Raw genomic sequence first — 25076 nt, forward strand, 5'->3', positions numbered from 1 at the left:
GAGAAACTGCCCATAGGAAATACAAACAGATGAGCTGTAGCGCCTTCCACCAATGTACACTACCTGATATCAACAGTACCTCAAGCAAACAAGGAAGGAAGATCCTCTCACCCTACTATCCTTGGGTTGTTGTGAGGATGAAATAAAAAAGTAAATAAGATCCTTAGTACAACGACTGGCACACGGGTGTTATCATCTTCTTTTGCTATTGTTATTGTATTATTGGTAGTAGCAGGCATTAATTTACATACAATAGCTTAATCTATGGTCTTGCCTTTCAGAGCTCTGGAGTGAAAAACGAAAGCACTAGTAAGTTTGCATCCCAAAGCCTGCTTAGAATTCTCCAAAGCCACTAAGTAACCTGTGTTTCAGCAGATAGGAGTCCCCCCCAGCAGATCATTGTTACATGTAATATAGGTATAAAATTAAAATAATGTTCAGTTCTGCATGACAAAAAAGTACTAAAACCTTCATTGTTGTCAATTTCAATGCTTACTAATGGAGATGAATATAGAGAGAATATTGTTTTATTTACAGAGTATTAAAATCCAGTATAGAATCCTACCTTGATATGGAGACAGGCTTCTACACTGTACATGAGAGTAGAAAATGACTGCCAAAATATTCTCCCACTGAGCCTCCCAAGTTTACAGAATCCACACTTAAAGAAGACAATACCCCCGACCTCACATAAAGCAATATCATACTGACAGAAAATATAAAAGTGTAGACTCCTTAACCTTATAGTAAGGTATTATGTTTTAACTTAAATAATTCAGTTCCAATACACCTTTATAATGTTATTTTCCACTACTAACTTTTCAACCTTATATTCTTCGGAAAGGTTTTTTCTCCACCAGAATGTCCACATTCTGTTCACTGAGGGCACAACTAAACTTTGGGGCCTATCTATTTGTTTCAATGGTAACTTGTGTGATAAAACTCTCAATTTTTCCTGTATTCTTCCCTCAGAGTGGGATTTCTCCTCCTTCAGAACTCTAAGGAACTATAGAATGGATTCATGGATCTATTTGAGAAACACTGACTAAGAAAGTGAAATCTTATTTTATAAAAATGCCTTCTGATACTGCATTGCCATTTTAAAAGATAAGTACTGATAAAAGAATTCAACATGAGTAAAAGAGTGAACACTCAGAAGGATTATTACCAGTTTGATATTGGAAGAATGTTTCTTAACTTTAAGAACTTATAGATCCCCAAGAATACATTTGCTGATACTCAAAGGTTGATAGACCACAATATGAGAAGCAGTGGTCCTTTTCTAGCTTTTAAGTCCTTTGATACAATGGATAGATCCTGATAGAAGGATGTTGGCTCCCTTGACTCTAAGAATTTCTTAGGAAATTGGTTGATAACATCTGCAGTTGAGCTATTCTAGTGATATGAATATTTTGAAAACTATTTTTCTGGTGGTGTGAATAAATCCTCTTTACGTAAAAGCCTACTATTTATACTTACAGTCGCCATAAAAAAGTGAAAAGATATTAAAAAATAGTTCATAGCCATGAAATGCAAATGATTATGATAATCCTCATAAAGACCTCATAGCAGATTGGCCATGAATTGATAATTGTTGAAGCTGGGTGATAGGAACATGAGGCCATATGATACTGTTCTCTCTGCTTTGTTCATGTGTGAAATTTGCCATGAGGAAAAAATTGACCTGGTAGCTAAATGACTACGGCAAAGGACTCTGTGAGAAGACATTATGGAAGATATTCTATCACCACAGATATAATATAAGAGAAATTGGCTTTGACTTTGCACTAATGGCCAGTGTTCTCAGATATCTATATATCATATCGATATATGACAATAATGCTGGGTTTTAGTGTCCAAAGAGTAATCAAGATCACCTGATAGCAGAAGGCAAAGTATTGGAACAATTCAGAATATCGTCCTAATGGGTTCTGTGTGGCATCCTTCAAAAAGGTTCCTTCTTCCTAACCCACAATTTATATTATTGAATATATATAAAATGGTGTATTCTTCTATTAAGCCTGGGCAGAGGTTCGTGTTATCTGCAGATACCCTGGACCACCCATGTCATATTTGTTCATATCTTAACAAGAATCCTATGCCTGTGTGTTAGGGCTTGTTTTTGTATTAGAGATGCCTCCTTTATTATCTATGATTTTTAGTGATAGTCTCATTGGCTAGGGCCTTTTTTTTTTTAAATCTTTTGGCCACGCAGCGCAGCATGTGGGATCTTAGTTCCCCAACCAGGGATCAAACCTGCGCCCCCTTCATTGGCAGTGTGGAGTTTTAACCACTGGACTGCCAGGGAAGTTCCTGGGTAGGGCCTTTTCTTAAACAGTTATCAATAGTGAATTTGGTTAACACTAGAAGTGCCACTGAAGAGCTTTATAGTAAACTATACCTGAGGAGAGCCCACAGCAGTTCACACAAATACTAACTCCAAATTGAGACAGGCTGACACAGCTTGTGCAGTAATGCTTTCACTAAGCTATTGATACCATTTGTAATTTGAAGCCTTGAACATTGTCTCACATTCTAAATACTAGTGAGAAACAAACCTGCTAAAACACAATGCGTGCAATGCCTTATTCCAGATTGAGATAAAGTGAAAGTCCTTATTTGTTTGAGTCTTACAGATAGTCAGGATCATGTCATTGATTCATTCAGGGCCAGTTGTTTATTTGCTTCAAGAAAGAACACAAACTTATTGGCATCGGAATCCCAGGAATCTGATTTTATGACATGGAATTCATCAAAATACTCCAAAGGAGACATTTAAGTGGAAAATTCCTTCTGTTCAAGATTAAAGACTAGGTTCTGTTGTTACCAGTCATCTCTGGTAGTAAATTACAGAGCTGCCAGTTATACAACTTTCTTTATAATAGGGCCTGGTGTAATAAAAAGAAAACAGACTCTGAGTCAGAAAACCTGAGTTCTAGTTCAGGCTCCTCCAATACCAACTAACTACACACCCTTGGGCAAGTCACTTAATCCCATCTATATGGTCAGAGGATCACAGAATTATAGCTATTCTGTTACTTACAACTATAAACAGCAGGAGGTGAGGAAGAGTCCAAATGACAGCATTTTATTGAAACAAAACTATTTCAAGCTAATACCTCTGTATATCACAGCAGTATACAACTGCAGGAACACCAAAGAGGCTGAAGGAATTCAAATCTAGGGGAAAAAAACCTTGCATTAAACAACACAGCCTACTACGGTATGCACAATAATTACCAAACTGATAAGAAGTAGCTTGGTTTTTACAGAAGCAGATAAACAAGAATGAGTGAAATTGAAGGGAAGTGACTTAGCAAGATGTCCCAGGGACAGGGCTAGAGAGACCAGGGATGTCTTTCTAAAGAGAACATTAAGTAACAGTGTGGCTGAATATTTCCAGCTCTCCACCTTCAGGGCACATGGTAGGATTGTCCTTCTTGGCCTCCAGTTGGTCTCTGATCAAGGCTGACCAATGGTATATGAAAAAAGTGGCATGTGTCACATACAGAAATAAGATTTAATTGGTAGTCCAGTGTGAGACCTGCAGAGCTCTCTTTCCCTCTGTTACAACAATCAGTAGTGTTCCGGATGGTGGCTGTTCCATCTGGGTCCTAGAGTGAGGACCACATAATGTCCCCCAGATGACCCATGATGGACATGCAGTGTGAACCAAAAATAGACCTTTGTTATTTTAAGCCACTGAGATGTCGGGAGTAGTTTGCTATAGCAACATAACCTACCCTATCCTGACCGAAGGGATGGCAGTTGTGAGGTCAAGCACTCTACCTAACAGAGGGCAAAGATAACTTGGCTGATTTTCTCTTAGCTGATGGGCCTCAGTGAGGGCTTTGGTGCTTCTCAGAGGTTTGTGCCCTCAGATATTTTAAGGTTCTGTTATGCATATGAACAAAAGTATGTCACTGTTACTGGCAGCTAATAGAGGACGTGAAGGATAAAGAGGACAGCTCAGGACAGGGCAGACTCAGGGGACTGGTAACTTGATATAAATCCTTCCTCTCATTCTGTTCCAAGTAAATAGTGTCTGAAAGTCATATGGCTCTTCAATGGCCTGTCCAGGATAACTGGCCCTAGGCCAGCTTGAAGCCAGCAGGTGTCCTTCGTAATAGAGTTGGCACCTACATTTGTCAGTCTGTTTAGTAGCAGAGTGGGCAAAAAGCTGAACAAACAAGGAAAGGAGGGCTAACTTCTTACCATCTGAGGTTTTTAAAGGTGACCAGGCTGAGAACAGCGTTACAAACTTTGGGGGATGAAATTTAAAACTATATCTCTATGTAATTCAAGGCTAACTAGACTTCACCTAAATTATTTTCTCTTAAAGACTCTTAGGATCACTGATCCTGCCCTAAGGAGAACTATTAATAGGTACAGGGGTTACTATTAGCCTAATGAACAGCACTGCAGGAAGCTGAGGCAGTAATTGCAGGCTGTCTTCCTGGCATGACCTCTGTCCATTCATAACACCTTAAATAGGGGGCTGGGGGATGATGAGACACACCACAGTGGTATGAGAACTGACTGCGAGTAATAGCTACAGTTTATTGAGCACATACAACAATCAGGCACTTTATGAACATTTTAACTAACCCTCACCACCATATGAGGTAGGTATTATACTTTTCAGATGAGGAGACTGAAGAATGTCAAGAGAGTGCAGAAACCAAGGCGAGGGAAAGAGTCTAGAAGAGGTGAGTCAAGAGTAAGATGCTACTGGTAGTTCAGTGAGGATGGGGACTGAGAAGAAGCAATTGAATTTGGTGATTAAGAAGTGACCTAATCAAATCAATCTCAGTGAACTGGTTGGGGAGAAAGCCAGAATACAAAGAGCTAAGCAATAAATGAGTGGCGGAAAAGGATATGTGCTAACTGTAGACTATTTTTTTGTGAACTCTGCTACGTCACACATACGTTTATGCATGTAAATCTCATCAAAGCTATGGACCTTTTCCCCAGAAAAATGTACATGCATATCTAATTTTATGTACAGTTTCAGGGCACTTACAGACCCACCTGAAACCCACTTAGAAACTCCATCTTAGGAGTGAATGATATATACCAAATTCAGGATGGTGGAGGTGGGGCTGGGAGTGATACACAGGTGGTTTCAACTGCATTTTATTTCTTAAGCTGGGTGATGGTCATATATTCATCATATTTTGTTTAATTACATTATTATATATGTTCATTATATTATTTTACATATTATATAAATAACATTCCTGTTGCCTAAAATATTTCATAATAATTTTTAAGAGAAAAAATGACTACATAGCAGAATATCTTTGTTTGTAGGAAATATACACTGAAGTATTTGGGAGTGATGTCGGATCATATTGGCAACTTACTCTCAAATGGTTAAATAAAAAATTATTGTAGCATACTTGAAGCTTTTCTGTAATTTTGAGATTGTTTCAAAATTTTAAAAAGACAGTAAAAGACACAACATGAAAAAGACAAAAAACCTGACAAACAAAAAGTGTTAAATAAATACATACTCTCACAGGTATACAGGAGGGCATAACCAAACTTACAGAGAAATGTACACATAGAAATGCATAGGGAGATCCTTCAAAATAGAGAAAGGAAGTGCTGTCAATTTGGCTCTAAAGTACAATGTTTTATGTCAGAACTCTCTTTTCTTCCCTGACTTATGGTCTGACAGGGAGAGTATAAACTGGGAGTCAGTGGACGAAGAAGCTGCCATCTCTCTCAGCACCTTTGGTTATCACAGCCATTAGGGAAAGTGGGAGCCACAAGCCAGTCTCAGGGCTTCAAGACTGGAGATCGCAGGCTGAGGGCTCAAAACAGGTGCTGGACATTAAACCAAAGAAAGCTACGGGTCTCTTCCAACTTGACCACTGTGCCTTAAATTCTTCAGGTGGTCCAGTAGGGAGAGATTTGGGTGTGGGGGGGGGGGGCGAACTACAATGTTTTAATGGAGTAGGCATCTGGGTGATGTTACAACTTCTTGAGGAGGGGAAGAATAAAAGTGGTGATTTAGGATGATACACAGAAGGCAAGAAAGTAAAGGCAAAGACTGTGGTTAAAGCTAGAGAGTAGTCTTTACAATAAAAATAAAAAGAAATCAATAAAAATAAAAACAGCACACTCTTGGTATGTATATGTGTATTTACGTTGGATATATAGGATACAGGGAGTTATATGTACAGGCACTTGTCTGACATAAGAAGAGTGGGCTAAAGACCCACTGATCATGTCAGTATTTCCCTCAAATAGCAATCAGCACAGCGCTTTGCAGCCAAATTTTTCTCTCTGCCTGGGTTTTAAGACCTCCATGACCTAACCCTGCCTCAGCTGTCCATAATCATTTCCTTCTACTCCGGTGCTTTACCCAGGTAGGTCTTCTCACTGTCCTCCATTCAACCATATTCATTCTTGCTAGGGGCTGCAGTATATGACTGCTCATGGGGTTCACTGCAAAAGGAACCTTGACTGAGGAGGCACATGGGGGCTGAAATCCACACTGTTTGCTGCTCAGCAAGGAGTGAGGCGTGGCAGGGAGCTCTGACTGCCTAGAGGAAAGTGTGCCTTTTTCTAATTTCCTCAAAGACACTGCACCCTTATACCTCCTCTATGTTTTTGCTCATGCTCTGATCAGCTTGTCTCTTTGATATTTAATAGGACTACATTTAACTATCAAAGATAAATCATCGACCTACTAGAGAATGGACTTGAGAATATGGGGAGGGGGAGGGGTAAGATGTGACAGGGTGAGAGAGTGGCATGGACATATATACACTACCAAACGTAAAATAGCTAGCTAGTGGGAAGCAGCCGCATAGCACAGGGAGATCAGCTCGGTGCTTTGTGACCACCTAGAGGGGTGGGATAGGGAGGGTGGGAGGGAGGGAGACGCAAGAGGGAAGAGATATGGGGACATATGTATATGTATAGCTGATTCACTTTGTTATAAAGCAGAAACTAACACACCATTGTAAAGCAATTATACTCCAATAAAGATGTTTAAAAAAATTAAAAAAAATTAAAAAAAGATAAATCATCTGTCCTGACAAATACAAGTATATTTATAGAGACCTAGAGAAGAAAACTTGAAATCGGGGATGTCCTGGAAAAATCTAGAATATCCCGTCTCCACATTTTTTTTTTTTTCATGTAATGTCTGAAACATTTATATTAACATAGTTCCATACAAATAACCCAATGAAAGTTTAGTATTAGTTGTTTTGTTTGTTTGTTTTTTTATACTGCAGGTTCTTATTAGGCATCAATTTTATACACATCAGTGTATACATGTCAATCCCAATCGCCCAATTCAGCACACCACCATCCCCACCCCACTGCAGTTTTCCCCCCTTGGTGTCCATATGTCCATTCTCTACATCTGTGTCTCAACTTCTGCCCTGCAAACCGGCTCATCTGTACCATTTTTCTAGGTTCCACATACATACATTAATATACGATATTTGTTTTTCTCTTTCTGGCTTACTTCACTCTGTATGACAGTCTCTAGATCCATCCATGTCTCAACAAATGACTCAATTTCGTTCCCTTTTATGGCTGAGTAATATTCCATTGTATATATGTACCACATCTTCTTTATCCATTCGTCTGCTGATGGGCATTTAGGTTGCTTCCATGACCTGGCTATTGTAAATAGTGCTGCAATGAACATTCGGGTGCATGTGTCTTTTTGAATTACGGTTTTCTCTGGGTATATGCCCAGTAGTGGGATTCCTGGGTCATATGGTAATTCTATTTTTAGTTTTTTAAGGAACCTCCATATTGTTCTCCATAGTGGCTGTATCAATTGACATTCCCACCAACAGTGCAAGAGGGTTCCCTTTTCTCCACACCCTCTCCAGCATTTGTTGTTTGTAGATTTTCTGATGATGCCCATTCTAACAGGAGTGAGGTGATACCTCATTGTAGTTTTGATTTGCATTTCTCTAATAATTAGTGATGTTGAGCATCTTTTCATGTGCTTCGTGGCCGTCTGTATGTCTTCTTTGGAGAAATGTCTATTTAGGTCTTCTGCCCATTTTTGGATTGGGGTGTTTGTTTCTTTAATATTGAGCTGAACGAGCTGTTTATATATTTTGGAGATTAATCCTTTGTCCGTTGATTCATTTGCAAATATTTTCTCCCATTCTGAGGGTTGTCTTTTCATCTTGTTTATGGTTTCCTTTGCTGTGTAAAAGCTTTGAAGTTTCATTAGGTCCCACTTGCTTATTTTTGTTTTTATTTCCATTACTCTAGGAGGTGGATCAAAAAAGATCTTGCTGTGATTTATGTAAAAGAGTGTTCTTCCTATGTTTTCCTCTAAGAGTTTTATAGTGTCCAGTCTTATATTTAGGTCTCTAATCCATTTTGAGTTTATTTTTGTGTATGGTGTTAGGGAGTATTCTAATTTCATTCTTTTACATGTAGCTGTCCAGTTTTCCCAGCACCACTTATTGAAGAGACTGTCTTTTCTCCATTGTATATCTTTGCCTCCTTTGTCATAGATTAGTTGACCATAGGTGCATGGATTTATCTCTGGGCTTTCTATCTTGTTCCATTGATCTATGTTTCTGTTTTTGTGCCAGTAGCATATTGTCCTGATTACTGTAGCTTTGTAGCATAGTCTGAAGTCAGGGAGTCTGATTCCTCCAGCTCCATTTTTTTCCCTCAAGACCGCTTTGGCTATTCGGGGTCTTCTGTGTCTCCATACAAATTTTAAGATGATTTGTTCTAGCTCCGTAAAAAATGCCATTGGTAATTTGATAGGGATTGCATTGAATCTGTAGATTGCTTTGGGTAGTATACTCATTTTCACAATGTTGATTCTTCCAATCCAAGAACATGGTATATCTCTCCATCTGTTGGTATCATCTTTAATTTCTTTCATCAGTGTCTTATAGTTTTCTGCATACAGGTCTTTTGTCTCCCTAGGTAGGTTTATTCCTAGGTATTTTATTCTTTTTGTTGCAGTGGTAAATGGGAGTGTTTCCTTAATTTCTCTTTCAGATTTTTCATCATTAGTGTATAGGAATGCAAGAGATTTCTGTGCATTAATTTTGTATCCTGCAACTTTACCATATTCATTAATTAGCTCTAGCAGTTTTCTGGTGGCAGTTTTAGGATTCTCTATGTATAGTATCATGTCATCTGCAAACAGTGACAATTTTACTTCTTCTTTTCCAATTTGTATTCCTTTTATTTCCTTTTCTTCTCTGATTGCCGTGGCTAGGACTTCCAGAACTATGTTGAATAATAGTGGTGAGAGTGGACATCCTTGTCTCGTTCCTGATCTTAGAGGAAATGCTTTCAGTTTTTCACCATTGAGAATAATGTTTGCTGTGGGTTTGTCATATATGGCCTTTATTATGTTGAGGTAGGTTCCCTCTATGCCCACTTTCTGGAGAGTTTTTATCATAAATGGGTGTTGAATTTTGTCAAAAGCTTTTTCTGCATCTATTGAGATGATCATATGGTTTTTATTCTTCAATTTGTTAATATGGTGTATCACATTGATTGATTTGCATATATTGAAGAATCCTTGCATCCCTGGGATAAATCCCACTTGATCGTGGTGCATGATCCTTTTAATGTGTTGTTGGATTCTGTTTGCAGTATTTTGTTGAGGATTTTTGCATCTATATTCATCAGTAATATTGGTCTGTAATTTTCTTTTTTTGTAGTGTCTTTGTCTGGTTTTGGTATCAGGGTGATGGTGGCCTCATAGAATGAGTTTGGGAGTGTTCCTTCCTCTGCAATTTTTTGGAAGAGTTTGAGAAGGATAGGTGTTAGCTCTTCTCTAAATGTTTGATAGAATTCACCTGTGAAGCCATCTGGTCCTGGACTTTTGTTTGTTGGAAGATTTTTAATCACAGTTTCAATTTCATTACTTGTGATTGGTCTGTTCATATTTTCTCTTTCTTCCTGGTTCAGTCTTGGAAGGTTATACCTTTCTAAAAATTTGTCCATTTCTTCCAGGTTGTCCATTTTATTGGCATAAAGTTGCTTGTAGTAGTCTCTTAGGATGCTTTGTATTTCTGCGATGTCTGTTGTAACTTCTCCTTTTTCATTTCTGATTTTATTGATATGAGTCCTCTCCCTCTTTTTCTTGATGAGTCTGGCTAATGGCTTATCAATTTTGTTTATCTTCTCAAAGAACCAACTTTTAGTTTTATTGATCTTTGCTATTGTTTTCTTTCTGTTTCATTTATTTCTGTTCTGATCTTTATGATTTCTTTCCTTCTGCTAACTTTGGGTTTTGTTTGTTCGTCTTTCTCTAGTTTCTTTAGGTGTAAGGTTAGATTGTTTACTTGAGATTTTTCTTGTTTCTTGAGGTAGGCTTGTATAGCTATAAACTTCCCTCTTAGAACTGCTTTTGCTGCATCCCATAGGTTTTGGGTCGTCGTGTTTTCATTGTCATTTGTCTCTAGATATTTTTTTATTTCCTCTTTGATTTCTTCAGTGATCTCTTGGTTATTTAGTAACGTATTGTTTAGCCTCCATGTGTTTGTCTTTTTTACGTTTTTTCCCCTGTAATTCATTTCTAATCTCATAGCGTTGTGGTCAGAAAAGATGCTTGATATGATTTCAATTTTTTTTAATTTACTGAGGCTTGATTTGTGACCCAAGATGTGATCTATCCTGGAGAATGTTCCGTGCGCACTTGAGAAGAACGTGTAATCTGCTGTTTTTGGATGGAATGTCCTATAAATATCAATTAAATCTATCTGGTCTATTGTGTCATTTAAAGCTTCTGTTTCCTTATTTATTTTCATTTTGGATGATCTGTCCATTGGTGTAAGTGAGGTGTTAAAGTCCCCCACTATTATTGTGTTACTGTCGATTTCCTCTTTTATAGCTGTTAGCAGTTGCCTTATGTATTGAGGTGCTCCTGTGTTGGGTGCATATATATTTATAATTGTTATATCTTCTTCTTGGATTGATCCCTGGATCATTATGTAGTGTCCTTCCTTGTCTCTTGTAACATTCTTTATTTTAAAGTCTATTTTATCGGATATGAGTATAGCTACTCCAGCTTTCTTTTGATTTCCATTTGCATGGAATATCTTTTTCCATCCCCTCACTTTCAGTCTGTATGTGTCCCTAGGTCTGAAGTGGGTCTCTTGTAGACAGCATATATATGGGTCTTGTTTTTGTATCCATTCAGCCAGTCTATGTCTTTTGGTTGGGGCATTTAATCCATTCACGTTTAAGGTAATTATCGATATGTATGTTCCTATGACCATTTTCTTAATTGTTTTGGGTTTGTTTTTGTAGGTCCTTTTCTTCTCTTGTGTTTCCCACTTAGAGAAGTTCCTTTAGCATTTGTTGTAGAGCTGGTTTGGTGGTGCTGAATTCTCGTAGCTTTTGCTTGTCTGTAAAGCTTTTGATTTCTCCATCAAATCTAAATGAGATCCTTGCCGGGTAGAGTAATCTTGGTTGTAGGTTCTTCCCTTTCATCACTTTCAGTATATCATGCCACTCCCTTCTGGCTTGCAGAGTTTCTGTTGAGAAATCAGCTGTTAACCTTATGGGAGTTCCCTTGTATGTTATTTGTCGTTTTTCCCTTGCTGCTTTCAATAATTTTTCTTTGTCTTTAATTTTTGCCACTTTGATTACTATGTGTCTCGGCGTGTTTCTCCTTGGGTTTATCCTCTATGGGACTCTCTGCGCTTCCTGGACTTGGGTGGCTATTTCCTTTCCCATGTTAGGGAAGCTTTCGACTATAATCTCTTCAAATATTTTCTCTGGTCCTTTCTCTCTCTCTTCTCCTTCTGGGACCCCTATAATGCGAATGTTGTTGCGTTTAATGTTGTCCCAGAGGTCTCTTAGGCTGTCTTCATTTCTTTTCATTCTTTTTTCTTTAGTGTGTTCCGCAGCAGTGAATTCCACCATTCTGTCTTCCAGGTCACTTATCCGTTCTTCTGCCTCAGTTATTCTGCTGTTGATTCCTTCTAGTGTAGTTTTCATTTCAGTTATTGTATTGGTCATCTCTGTTTGTTTGTTCTTTAGTTCTTCTAGGTCTTTGTTAATCATTTCTTGCATCTTCTCAATCTTTGCCTCCATTCTTATTCCGAGGTCCTGGATCATCTTCACTATCATTATTCTGAATTCTTTTTCTGGAAGGTTGCCTATCTCCACTTCATTTAGTTGTTTTTCTGGGGTTTTTTCTTGTTCCTTCATCTGATATATAGCCCTCTGCCTTTTCATCTTGTCTATCTTTCTGTAACTGTGGGTTTTGGTCCACAGGCTGCAGGATTGTAGTTTTTCTTGATTCTGCTGTCTATCCTCTGGTGGTTGAGGCTATCTAAGAGGCTTGATGGGAGGCTCTGGTGGTGGGTAGAGCTGACTGTTGCTGTGGCGGACAGAGCTCCATAACCCGTCTCCACATTTATCATTTATTTTCTAGGAGTCCTTTAAGGCCCAGCACAAATTTTACTTCTGTGAAGGTTTCTCTAACTACAATCCGTACTGACCTCTTCCTTCTTTCACTTTCTAGAACACTTCATTCTGATCTATGAAGTTTGATGCTGGATTATCATATAATCCAGTGTTTTTAAATGGTGGCGGTATTTCAACAGTTCCACAACATCTGATTTTAATTTCAGTTAAAAATTATATTTTAAACTATTTTAAGACTGTAATAAAACACAGCATGTACCATTCAAATGGGTTCCACACCAAACACTCACACATCAGAAACCACCACCAATTGCGCTGATCTGTGCTGTCAAGTTGGCAATGTGTGTGTATGTGTGTGTATGTGTGTTTATGTGTGTGTATGTGCGTTTATGTGTGTGTATGTGAGAAAGAGAGAGAATGAAAGTGAGAGGACAGAGAGAGTAGTGGATGTATACCGAGAAATATAGATTTTCTTGCTATGTCTGTTTAACTGAAGAGTATCCAGAGATGACAAGACAAACTATTAAGCAAAAAGCCACTACTTATTTGGGTACATCAGAATTTCCTCCACACAGGAATGAACTGGAGACTAAGACTGCCATAGCTCTCAGTTTCAGATTTTATGTTTTTTTTCATTCTCTTCCTTCTTACTGACTTTACAAATAAATATTAAAAACTTTGACTTATTAGCAAAACACTTCGGTTTTTATGTTGGGGGTCATATAAGATTTTGTTCGGGGGGACAGGGTCTACTGCTGTAAATTTTGAAAAGTGCTCTAATCATTCTTCTTCATCATTATCAGCATCAACACCAACATTATTATCTATGAGCATGTTCTGGGTATCTAGATGCTGGTGAGTATTTTTGCAACTTAATCTTATCACCAAGGCAAGGTCACATAAATCTTTTAAATCTCAAGTTGATCTTCATTCTCAAGGGATCTGCTGCACTCACAAACAGAATTTAGAGATTTTAGGCATTTTAGATTTTCTCTGCCAACTCTCTTTGCTCTGGATAAGGAAAAATGGTCACTCAAAGATTTACAGAGCAAAGGAGAAATACCACTTAACTTTCCTTCTCTCCCCCAGAGAAAACGTGTCTCCCAAAGGACTAATTCAGTCTCTTGGCCAGAAGTCCACGACATTTCTGGGAAAGCCTGGTCTCTCTGAGGTAAATACTGTTAGAACTTTAGGGCCAGGGAGATTTCCACTGAAGAACACCAACTCCCCCTCAGTAAAAGCAACCAGATTGAGAGATAATGGCAAACTAGTTCTATTGTTGTTAGACTAAAGGGAACTGGGACTTCAAAGATGACTGAAGAGGTGTCTTCAGACATCATCTTCAGTTGGTACCCTGGTCTCTACAGAAAGTCACAAAGGTAGGGCAGCAGAGGTAGAAGTGGCTTTGGAGAAACTGGAACAAATATAACAATTCTAACTCTTCTTCTCCCTTTAGGAAGCTTGAAATACAAATTCAACACATAATTAAGCAATTTACTCTAAAAATGCCCCCAAAATGGGTTCACCACTCATTTTTAGTGCAAAGGCAGTCACAGTGAGTGATGGGAGCAAAATAACAACAATAGTAATAATTTTTCAGCTAATAATACATTTAGTGATTTCTCCTAAGGCCATAATTAATGCTGGAGTCTGTATCTGAACTGAGAAACATTTGGCTCCAAATATGGAGCTCTTTATTTTTTAACCACACTATAATCCATAAAGGGGAAAAAAAATCAGGAAATAGACCTCCAGACTTAAAACATGGAACCCCCCCAAAAAGCTGAAGAAAAGACACATACCTCATGACTTACCTAAATTTTATAAATCTGGAAGGGGTAGATATGTGCCACAGGAGTGAGCCCTCCAGGCATAAGGGTTTGCCAGTGCTAGACACAGAGTTGGTGGCCAGCAATAACTATAACGCCTATTACACTCCACCAGAGAAATACACCTTAGCGCAGGCATTAGGTAAACGCTCTAAGGAATCAGGAGCCAATAAGAGTGCAGGGTAGGGACTTCCCTGGTGGCGCAGTAGTTAAGACTCTGTGCTCCCAATGCAGGGGGCCTGGGTTCGATCCCTGCTCAGGGAACTAGATCCCACATGCATGCCACAACTAAGGAGCCCGCTGGCCGCAACTAAGGAGCACACGTGCCACAACTAAGACCCAGTGCAACCAAATAAATAAAATAAATATAAGAAAACAAAACAAAACGAGTGCAGGATATATCTGGTCCTTTCCTGTTCCTCCAGCCTCATCTCACACAATCTTCCACCTCCCTCCCTCTACTTACCCCACCCTGTGTTCCAGCCACAGTGGCTTGGTACTTGCCATGGTCCTTCAAACAACAGGGATGGCCACAGTGTTTGACACATAGAAGGCACTAAATAAATCTTTGTTGAAGGAAGGAAAGAAGGAAAAACAGAGGGGGAGACAGAAGGCTAGAAAGAAGGGGAGATTTCAGAAAAACATTCCCTAAACTGGGCCTTAAGGGAAAAATACTAAGTCCATCTGCAGAGACAGGAGGAAGAAAGAGGATGAGAAAAGAAGGGTGTTTCAAGCAGAAGGCAAAGCAGGAGGATGTTGGCATGCTGAGCCAACATCAAAAGCAAACTGTGGTCTAAACATCAGAATGAGAACAGTAACAGGAGATGGGGTTGGATGGGTGGGCAGGGCCAGATGATGATGGGTATGGGGAACTTGGAGCGGCATGATCATATTTGTGTTTCAGAATAGGCCCCTTGCTTGCAGAGGATGGCTATCAGGAGAGGGGGTGGGGGGCAGGGGAAGACTGAAACCAGAGGAAGGCAGGTCTGCTTTGGAGTCCAGATAAGAGATGATAAGATGCCTGAATTAGAGAGACAGCAGAGTAGAGTGGGTTTTAACCCAAATGCTGCCATTTGCTGGATTTGTGATCTTAGAGAAATCAATTAATCTCTCTGAGCTGATAATATTTGTGCTATATATTTCTCAGGGCAGTCTTGAGCTGCTAAAAAGATAATATTGAGAAAGTGCTTCGTAAACTTAAAGCACTAGTAATTATATGTCATTATTAAAGTGGTAGAAGAGGGAAAAAGAGACAAGGGGGAAATTGAGAAACATGACCATTCTTCTAGACATACAATCTACAAAACGAGAGTCTTGTCCGGCATCTCTTTTTATCAGTTGTCAAAATTGGGAGATACTTTAAAAATTTCCCTCAGCATTAAAAGAAATGGAGAATACTTTTCCATAGGGGGATAGAGTGGGGATTTAGCAACTACCTTGTGAATGGTAACTACACATACGTTCTCCCTTCTAATCACCCAACACTCTCAGGAGGAAGGTATTATTATCCCTTTTTTACTGATGAGAAAATTGAGTCTCAGGAAGGTAAAATGAGTTGCCTTACGTCACACAGAGGGCAGAGGCAGCATTCAAACATAAGTCTGATTCCAGAGTCCTTTCTCTTAAACATTATACCATTGAACAAGGTTATTTTCCCATCAAAGCAACTGTTATTAGAGTTAACATTTGTAATTCTCAAGAGAGACAAGGAAAAGGCAGTTGTTACAGGCCATTAGGAGTAGGTCTGTTTACTCACTTGAAAGTCATCTATTGATCACTTCCTATATGCTTGGCAGTATCCTGGACATCATAAGTTTGAAGAGGGCAACATTGCATACAAACATAGGAATTTCACAACTATGTGGTAGGTTCCACCAAAGGGGCCCAAAGAGTTTTGGAAGCACAGGGGAAGGAAGGATAAATTGTTTCTGAAGAGGACTGGGACTGTTTCATAGAGGAAACAACGTTTTATCTGGGTATTAAAGATTGAGTAGGAATTCACTAGGAAGAGAAGGTGTAAATGGTGGAGAAAGACATTCCAGATGGAGGGGACGGCATACAGAAAAGCAAAAAATGTGAAAGAACATAAAGTAATTTGGGAATGGAGAGAAGTTCAGTCTGAATGAAGCGTAATGTACACTATGAGTTTGAGAAGGAGAGGTGGCAGGAAAAAACACTCAGACATGAGGCTGGAATGGTAGTTGGGGCCAGATAATGAAGGCCCTTAAATGTGTCAAGCCAAGGAGTATGTATTTTAGTCTTGGAAGAAACAAGAAACCAACAAAACTTAAATCAGGAGATAACATAGTTGGATTTGTTGTTAATAAAATAACTCTGGTGGCAGTGTAGAGATTAGAATGGAGTCAGGGGGTAGAAAAACTAGTTAGGAGATTATTTATATATGATGATGAGATTTGGAACCATTAGAATATGAATAGAAAACTGGATTCTGCAGGTTTTTGGTAAAACTAACAGAACTTGGTGGAGATGGAGATAATGAGGTTTGGTGCCTGATTCTATAGTTTCTCGCTTGAAACTGGGTGGATGGTGATGACATTTAACAAAGATAAAAAAGATAGCAGGTTGGAGTATCATGCTAAAGACTAGAAAATAATTTCATGTTCAGATACACTGGGTTTTGGGGCAATACAACATAAGAGCTGGCATTGGTTGAGTGCTTATACTAAGCTCTAGGCACCATTTTAAGTGCTCTGTATGTAACAACTAATTGAGATATAGGTACTTAGTAGGTAATTGGAAATAAAGATTTGGAGCTAAAAAGAGACATCTGGGCTGGAAATAAAAATCTGATAGTCATTAATGTATAAGAGGCATAGTTAAAACTGTTGAGGCAAGAAGAAGGCAAAGGATAAAAATGCTGAGCAAAACCACCATTTTATGACCAGGGAGTGATGAAGATTGTAACCTCCATGATGGCAAAGATCATGCCTGACTTGTTCACCACTGTGTCACCAGAGCCTGGCATACTAGTTAGAATACAGTGGCTGCTCAATAAATAAATGTTGAATGAATGAAATTAAAATATCAGAGGGAATTCCCTGGTGGTCCAGTGGTTAGGACTCTGCGCTTTCACTGCCGAGGGCTTGGGTTCAATCCCTGGTTGGGGAACTAAGATCCTGCAAGCCATACAGTGCACACCTCCCCCCCACAAAAAAAATCAGAGAAGTGTAATGAGAAACAACGAGGCATCATGACTTGGAAGACAAAGGGGGAAAGGTGGTTTGAGAATGACTGGAAAATGCCAAGCACTACAGTAAAGAAGTCAGATAAAATGGGGACTGCAATGAAACCATTGGGCTTGGCAGTTAGGTATCCACTAGTAACTTGAAAGAGGGCAATTTTGGTAGAATAGCCTCCTTCTAGACTGTAATGGGCTTAAGGGTAAATGGTTGTTGAAGAAGCGTAGAAAATGACCAGAAATTTGGTGGTAATGTGATTGAAGGGGTTAGAGTAACAGAGGAAAATGAAGCCATGGTTTTTAAAAAATTTTATTTGTTTTTGGGCTTCCCTGGTGGCGCAGTGGTTGAGAATCTGCCTGCCAATGCAGGGGACACGGGTTCGTGCCCCGATCTGGGAAGATCCCACATGCCGCGGAGCAACTAGGCCCGTGAACCACAACTACTGAGCCTGCGCATCTGGAACCTGTGCTCCGCAACAAGAGAGGCCACGATAGTGAGAGGCCCGCGCACCGCGATGAAGAGTGGCCCCCGCTTGCCACAACTAGAGAAAGCCCTTGCACAGAAGTAAAGACCCAACACAGCCAAAAGTAAATAAATTTAAAAAAATTTATTTGTTTTTATAATGGAGGAGACTTCAATATTGCTTATAGAAGAAAAAATATCCTAGGAGAGGGATAAATTACAGATGGTAAGAGTGGATAATTGTTCTTGGCTAATTTTCCTGTCACTGTTTTCCCTTCGGCATGCTGATCAGGTGTTCTATTTATATTTAGACTTTAAAACAAGTTAGAGCTCTATGATCTGCCTCACTGGGACATTTGGTCAGCTTAAAAGGACTTGGTAGTTTAATACAGCATGGTGCTTTCCTAATAGCTTCTTTCTAGATGTATATGTCTTGTCATCTACGCAGGATAGGACAAGTCTATACTCCAAGCATGGTGGTGAAATTATGGAATTATGCACAAATTGAGGCAAGCGAACACCAATATGTATTGATAACTGAGGTCAATCTATTTGTTTCATTATTATATTAACGAAGTAATTAGGGGAATAGCCCACTTTGCTCCTGTGATTTGGCTTGACCATGATCTTATAGAATATAGGGGCATATTTACTGGAGACTCCATAATATGCCTAGAATCTAAAAGGTTGTTGGCACTTGTAGTCAATACAAATGCCCTCACACCTGAAGATGCCTTAGACAGTGACAAATTGTAAAAACCAACTGCATAACTAGATGGGTTCTTTTTCAATACCATGGATAACTCTGACAGTCTAGTGAAGCCTACAGACTCCCTTTCAGAAAAATATTTTTAAATGTAGTCGATAAAATACATGGGCTTACAATAGAAACCAATCATCAAAATATATAATAAAACAAATTTGTGATATAGTAATATATCTATCTGATTCTTTAGTAACACATTAAATAATATCTATTTTCCCCTCCACTCCTATCTGAAAATGTTTCTTTTGACCTGTCAATAATATAACTACATTATCATCTATTGCTACCTATTTATGTAGTCATTTGATGGTTCACTTGATGATGCACTTATACACATGTATCAGTATTCCCAGTCACCCAAGATACATATTTGATGTACATGCACACACACATATATATGTTATATATTCCAATCATTCATAGCTAGCTGATATAGGATATTTGCTAGCAGGCAAAGCAGAAGACTACTTTAAGAATTCATATTAAGAAAATGAAAACATAAGCCACAGACTGGGAGAAAATATTTGCAAACTGTATATATGGTAAAAGACTCGTATCTAAAATATACAAAGAACTCTTACAACATAATAATAAGACAATCCAATTTTCAAATGGGCAAAATATTTGAATAAACGTTTCTCCAAAGAAGATATCCAAATGGCTAATAAGTACTTGAAAAGATGCTTAATTGATTAGTCATTAAGGGAAATGCAAATTAAAACCACAACGAGACACCACTTCACACCCACCAGGATGGCTATAATAAAAATGACAGACAATTACAAGTGTTGGCAAGGATGTAGCAAAACTGGAATTTTCATACAGTGCTGATGGAATGTGAGGTGGTACAGTCACTTTGGAAAACAGTTTTGCAGTTTCTTAAAAGGTTAAATATAAAGTTTTCATACAACCCAGCAATTCCATCTACTCAGGAGAAATAAAATATATGTCCACACAAAGATTTGTATGTTAATGTTCATAGCAGTATTGTTCATAAGAGCCAAAAGTGGAAAGAGCCCAAATGTCCATTAATTGGTGAATGCATAAAGAAAATGGGGTATATCCATAATGGAATACCAATACTAAATACCAATACCAATACTAAAAAAAAAAAAAAAGAGTAAAATACTGATATATGCTACAACATGAACGAATTTCAAAAATATTATGCTAAGTGAAAAATGCTAAACACAAAAGATTATATATTAATTGGTTCTATTTATATGAAATGTCCAGAAAAGACATATCTATAGAGGTAGAAAAGTAGATTCATGCTTGCCTAGGCTTTTGGGGGGTGGGAATAGGGATTAATTAAAGGGATATGAAGGATCTTACTGGGGTGATGAAAATGTTCTAAAACTGGATATAGTGATGGTTGTACAACTTGGTAAATTTACTAAAAATCATTGAATGATACACATAAATGGGTGAATTTATGGTATGTAAATTATATCTTAATAAAGTTGTTTTAAAAGAGAAAAAAAGAAAAATCCTAGAGACAGCCCAAACAAGGCAAATACTCCTCTTGATCCTTAGATTAGGAAGGGATTTTCTCCATCTCTGAAAAACCTTAACACTCCCTTCATACTTTGATGACTGTGATTATGACTGAAAATCACATTGGAAAGGACCAACCTGAGCAAGTTACAACTTTAAGAAGTTTGTATTTCAATCAGATCTTGATTTGAATGTGGCTAAAGGCACTTTACCTGTGCTCTAGGCAGAGTTGATAATAGACAGGTGTTTTCTCCCCTTTGCCTCTTCCCCACTCAAATAACTCTCCTGCTGGGCTTTGACTTTTAAATATGTCTGGTTGTATTAGATCCTCTTGTGAAAGCAGATTTGGGGCAAAATGGGAAGAAAACATGAGGACCCTGACTAATTTGGGACATATTTTAACTTCTAAACATATTGGCCTTTGGTGAGATATGGATCTTTAGAGTCTCTTCTCTAACATGATGCTGATAATAATTTATCATTAAGTATCCTATATTTTAAAAAATATTTTTATTTATTTATTTGTCTGTGCCGGGTCTTAGTTGCAGCACGCAGGATCCTTTAGTTGCGGCATGAGGGATCTAGTTCCCTGACCAGGGATCAAACCCCGGACCCCTGCATTGGGAGCTTGAAGTCTTAACCACTGGACCACCAGGGAAGTCCCAAGTATCCTATCCTTTAAGGAACAAAATGACAACCATTGTCTGAGAAAGTGAACTCCTACAGAGTTAGAGACTATGTTTAAATAAATCTTTGTGTGTGGTGCCTTAGGCACTTAATAACCAAAAAACCATTATGGATGTTCTGAAATTCTAGGCTCTATCTCATTCAGATAAATTGTGAAAATATTTCAAATAAATGAATATCAGCGCTCTTTTAAAAGAAATTTAATGAAAACTCATTATTTAATCCTGGGTTTTAACATTTAGTTTTCCATCCCTTCAAAAGTACTGCTTTATAAACTCTGACAAAGAAAGAACTCAAAAGCACCTAAATGACCCTATCTTAAATGCTCACCAGTATTCCTTTATTGACAACGTTAACTCTCACAGTGAAGAGACTTTGTCATAGTGAAGCACAACATAGTTCCTGCCAATCTATTTATAAGTTATTTTTCACTAATATAAGTCAAAAAGTTACAAAGAATTCAAATGTTTAAAATCATCTGAAAGGTGAAAGACATTACAAACCCAGATGATGAACTGGAATTGAGAGTAAAAGATGAGAACCAGCCAATATAAATGAGAATCCAGTACAAAGAGTACAAAGGAAAAAACTTCCCCTCAGCAAAGTCACCTTCTGAGAACTTATCCTGTTACTCTCCTCTTTCTCTTTGCCATTTTTCCAAAAATTAAAAATTAGCTTTACAATGTCAAACATATAATGCAGAAGCAAATAACAGGTGAATGAAGTAGTTATGAACTGAAGGCAAAAAATAAAGTACGGTCAGTGTATCTCAAGGTTTATTTTAGTCTTACCAAGGTCAGTCACACTGACATAGCAGGTGACATGGTAAAACAATGGGACAGAGTCTAAAATCCACACACCAAAGTAGTGCTTGATTTTGGAGACATGCTTCAATACTTCTAAGAAATGAAGACAACATCCTCTAGTAACTTTTAAAGTTATCAAGTGATAGGATGCAGTGTTTGGGAAATCTCCATAGAATGATTTGTTAATGCTTTTCCCAAAAGTACACTGAATAAGATCAGCCAGAGTCTGAAATAAAGGTTTTACTGGAGGGTATTCTGCCCAAGCATGACATTTTTATAAGTGGCAAGATTCCCAGACAAATTGTTAACTAATCAAAACCTGGCATTTTCAATAAATGTAGTATTGAGCCTCAAGGTAACATATAACTACACTTGTATACTGCAGGAATCAGAAAGAGAAGTGTGCAGAAAACTAGATCAATACCTCTGCTTACAAAATCTAGAATTTACTTACATAAAAGCTGATGTTCTGAGCTAAGGCGTCACAAAACACTAAAAGTCAAGTTTTCTGGCATCATCCTCTTTTCATAAGAGAAGTCATTTCACTTTATTCTGATATTTTCTTAAAGACATATACCAGGACAAAGTAATCCATTTTTTTCCCATAAAAGTATTAGGTAATTTTACTGGGTTGAATTAAGTATGGCTCTATAAATAGTATTTTAAAATATTTAAAGTATTAAAAATAGAGCCAATCAGTGAAAATTGTCAAAACTCACAAAGTAAATATTTGGAATATATATTTAGCTGTCATATATATACATATATATACAGACACACATATATAGAGTACATGCATGACTTTGGCAATTATTAAGAATTTTAAAAATAGAACAGTGAAACAGTACTCAATAGTTAACTTCATATTTGAACTCAATGATTAACTTTATTTCTGCAGGCATAAGTTGCTAGTGAGTCTGGAAAACCGCAGCATCTCTGATTATTCAGGTCACACCACCTTTGGTAGCTTATCCTAGTAATTCCATTGGAATTACTACTTTCTGGGATCTATTAAACTTTTCTTGACCAAACGTCTACAGAAATTCCTTTGCCTGAAGCCCCTAGCTGATTTGATGGATGATATCTAAACAGCCTATGAAATGTTAACTTTTAGAATTTTTTTTTCCTATTCTAACCACTTTAACTTTCAACTTTCTGATGATAGAGAAAACCAGTAAAAGGAAACATCAGGCAGAAACTGAACATCATCTAGTAGTATCAGTGCAGTTCAGGCAGTTAAAGAATCCAGATGTTGTCACCTGGTACTGTCACAGGACTCACAAGAAAATACTCAAGTTTAACTTCTAACAACATTCTCGGTACTTCCAAGTCCCACTTCTTGTATACTCCTCCCACTTTCAAACTTGTGTGCCAATTCATGTTCTTGTAAACCAGGGGAAATTACATTTCTTCTGCCTTGGAGATCGATACAGAGAAAGGCATCAGATGTCAGTCATCTTTAAGTCGTCCGGGAAGACGCTCAGAAATGCGTGCCTCTTGTGTCTTCTACTTTTATTTTCCCAACCCCTTACGAAGTTTTGGAACAGAAAGATGCCTGAGTCCCAAAGGCATTAGCCTGACACTGTGCTATTCCTTTCTAAGAACCCCATTAACTCCCAGTAGAAATGAGAGTGATGTGAACTCCGTTTCATGGCGCAACCCTCTGCAACCCCCTAACACAAACACAAGAGGTGGGATGGGGAGGAGGTCAAAGGAGGAGGAGGGAAAGGGGTCGGGAGAAGAGACTCACCGCTCCTGCCAGTTCCTCGGTCAGGCACAACGTAACCAGGAGAAGCCACAACCTGAAACGGGAGGGAGGGTGAATAACATGGGTTCTCTAGGCTCCGGGGTCCTGCGTCTGCCTATAGACCCTCGACCCCTTTTTGCTGCCCGCCCCCACTTCCTCTGTAATGACAGAAGTACAAGTATAGTCCCGGTCCGGCAAAGTAGCCCAGAATAGGAAAGAGGAGAGGAGCTCGGGGCAGCAACGGCTCACCCAGGGTGCATGCTTGCGGCTCCTCCGGAGCTGGGTCCCGGGAGACTGCTTAAGCGGCTCCGCGGCCCCGGCTCGTCGGGGCTCCGCTGATGCTTGGCGGCTGTTTCCTTATTCAAGAGGATGGGGTAGGGGGGCGAAGTGGCTCACTTCTGAAGAAACTAAACTCAGCTTCTAGATAAAGAGGTGCCCCAAAGGGAAACACGGTCAGCGGTGCCCGCTACAACTTGCCGCACTCAAAAGATAGTTCCATGCACCAGGGGAGGAAGGAATGGAGGGGAAGGGGGCGGGGCTGTCTGCTGTCAATCATCCCCCCTATCTCGGGCAGCCGGTCGTCTTTCTCACTTTCAGGCACCTCTACACATAACATTCCCACGCATCTCCACAGCTTCATGCACAGGCCCACAGACCTACACACTAATATGTAAGCAGCTGTGCATCATACACTTCCTTAAAGCACTGTTAATTGTTACACACATACAGATTAAGGCATACTCCTCCCACATAGACAAATGGGCCTATGCACACTTTCCCAAATGCATATCACTCATTCTAATTTATTGCACACTAAGCTCTTGAGGTGGTGGTAGTTTCTGGGGTTGTAAAACTACCCTTAGCTGAGCAGAACCTAAGGATAAGCGGGCCCCCGTGATATAGGTCCAAAGCCCTGAAAGACGCTAAAGTGGTAAATTCTAGGGTGTGAGATAACAACTGTTCTGAAGAATTCGTCAAGAAATCCCTGAAAGATCCTCCAAGGAGTCCACATAAAGTATTTTCTGGGCCTGATGGTGCTTAAAAAAATCTGTATGTCAGAATTACCAAAGTAACGTTCAAGTCTACTTTATTTGGGAGACATCAATTCAATTGCCATTAACTCCATACAAATATTTCCAGTTAAGTGTTCGTGTTAGTGTTAAGGAAAATTGCACTAAAGTTATTTAATTCCCTACCCTAAATCTCTCCGAGAAACATCTGCAATGAGAGTCAATACCTTTTATGTTAGTCAGTATGAGGTAAATATTAATTATGGCATTCAATGTAGCTAAAGAAAAAGATATGACCATATTACTATAACATCCAACCACATAATAATTACTCATATCTACTGAACGCTCCCAAATCTTATATGAATATAATACGCATAAAATCTTCACACACGTATACGTACGTTCATTTTCTTAATTCTTCAGCTGGAAGCATATATTTAATTATATAAATATATTTATATGTTTCTAATATTTGCACATTTTCTGTTGTATGTAGAAACTCCCTCTTGTGAGCAGGTGGAAGGCAAACAACCCCAGCAGCCCTGGGAGCAGGCACCAAAATTTGTTTCTAATCATTAACAATAAAAGGAACCGTTCTCTTAGATCCCTCCGCTACAAAAAATAGTCCCAGCTCAGGTCTATTTGTAATGGGCTTTGGTGCTCACAC

General features: G+C 38.7%; 1 protein-coding gene across 1 annotated transcript in view; it reads right to left on the minus strand.

The window, feature by feature from the left end:
* Positions 1-23731, minus strand: part of COL4A6 (collagen type IV alpha 6 chain) — a 290671-nt gene extending 266940 nt beyond the window's left edge. Inside the window, exons 1-2 of the mRNA XM_068532769.1 lie at positions 23646-23731; positions 23400-23451 (exon numbers count right to left, since the gene is read on the minus strand). Coding sequence (XP_068388870.1) covers positions 23400-23451; positions 23646-23656 — 63 coding nt within the window. The 5' untranslated portion in view covers positions 23657-23731. The remainder of the gene's footprint in view (positions 1-23399; positions 23452-23645) is intronic.
* Between the last annotated feature and the right edge of the window lie 1345 nt (positions 23732-25076).

This window comes from Eschrichtius robustus, chromosome X (assembly GCF_028021215.1).
Source record: "Eschrichtius robustus isolate mEscRob2 chromosome X, mEscRob2.pri, whole genome shotgun sequence".
Lineage (NCBI taxonomy): Eukaryota > Metazoa > Chordata > Mammalia > Artiodactyla > Eschrichtiidae > Eschrichtius > Eschrichtius robustus.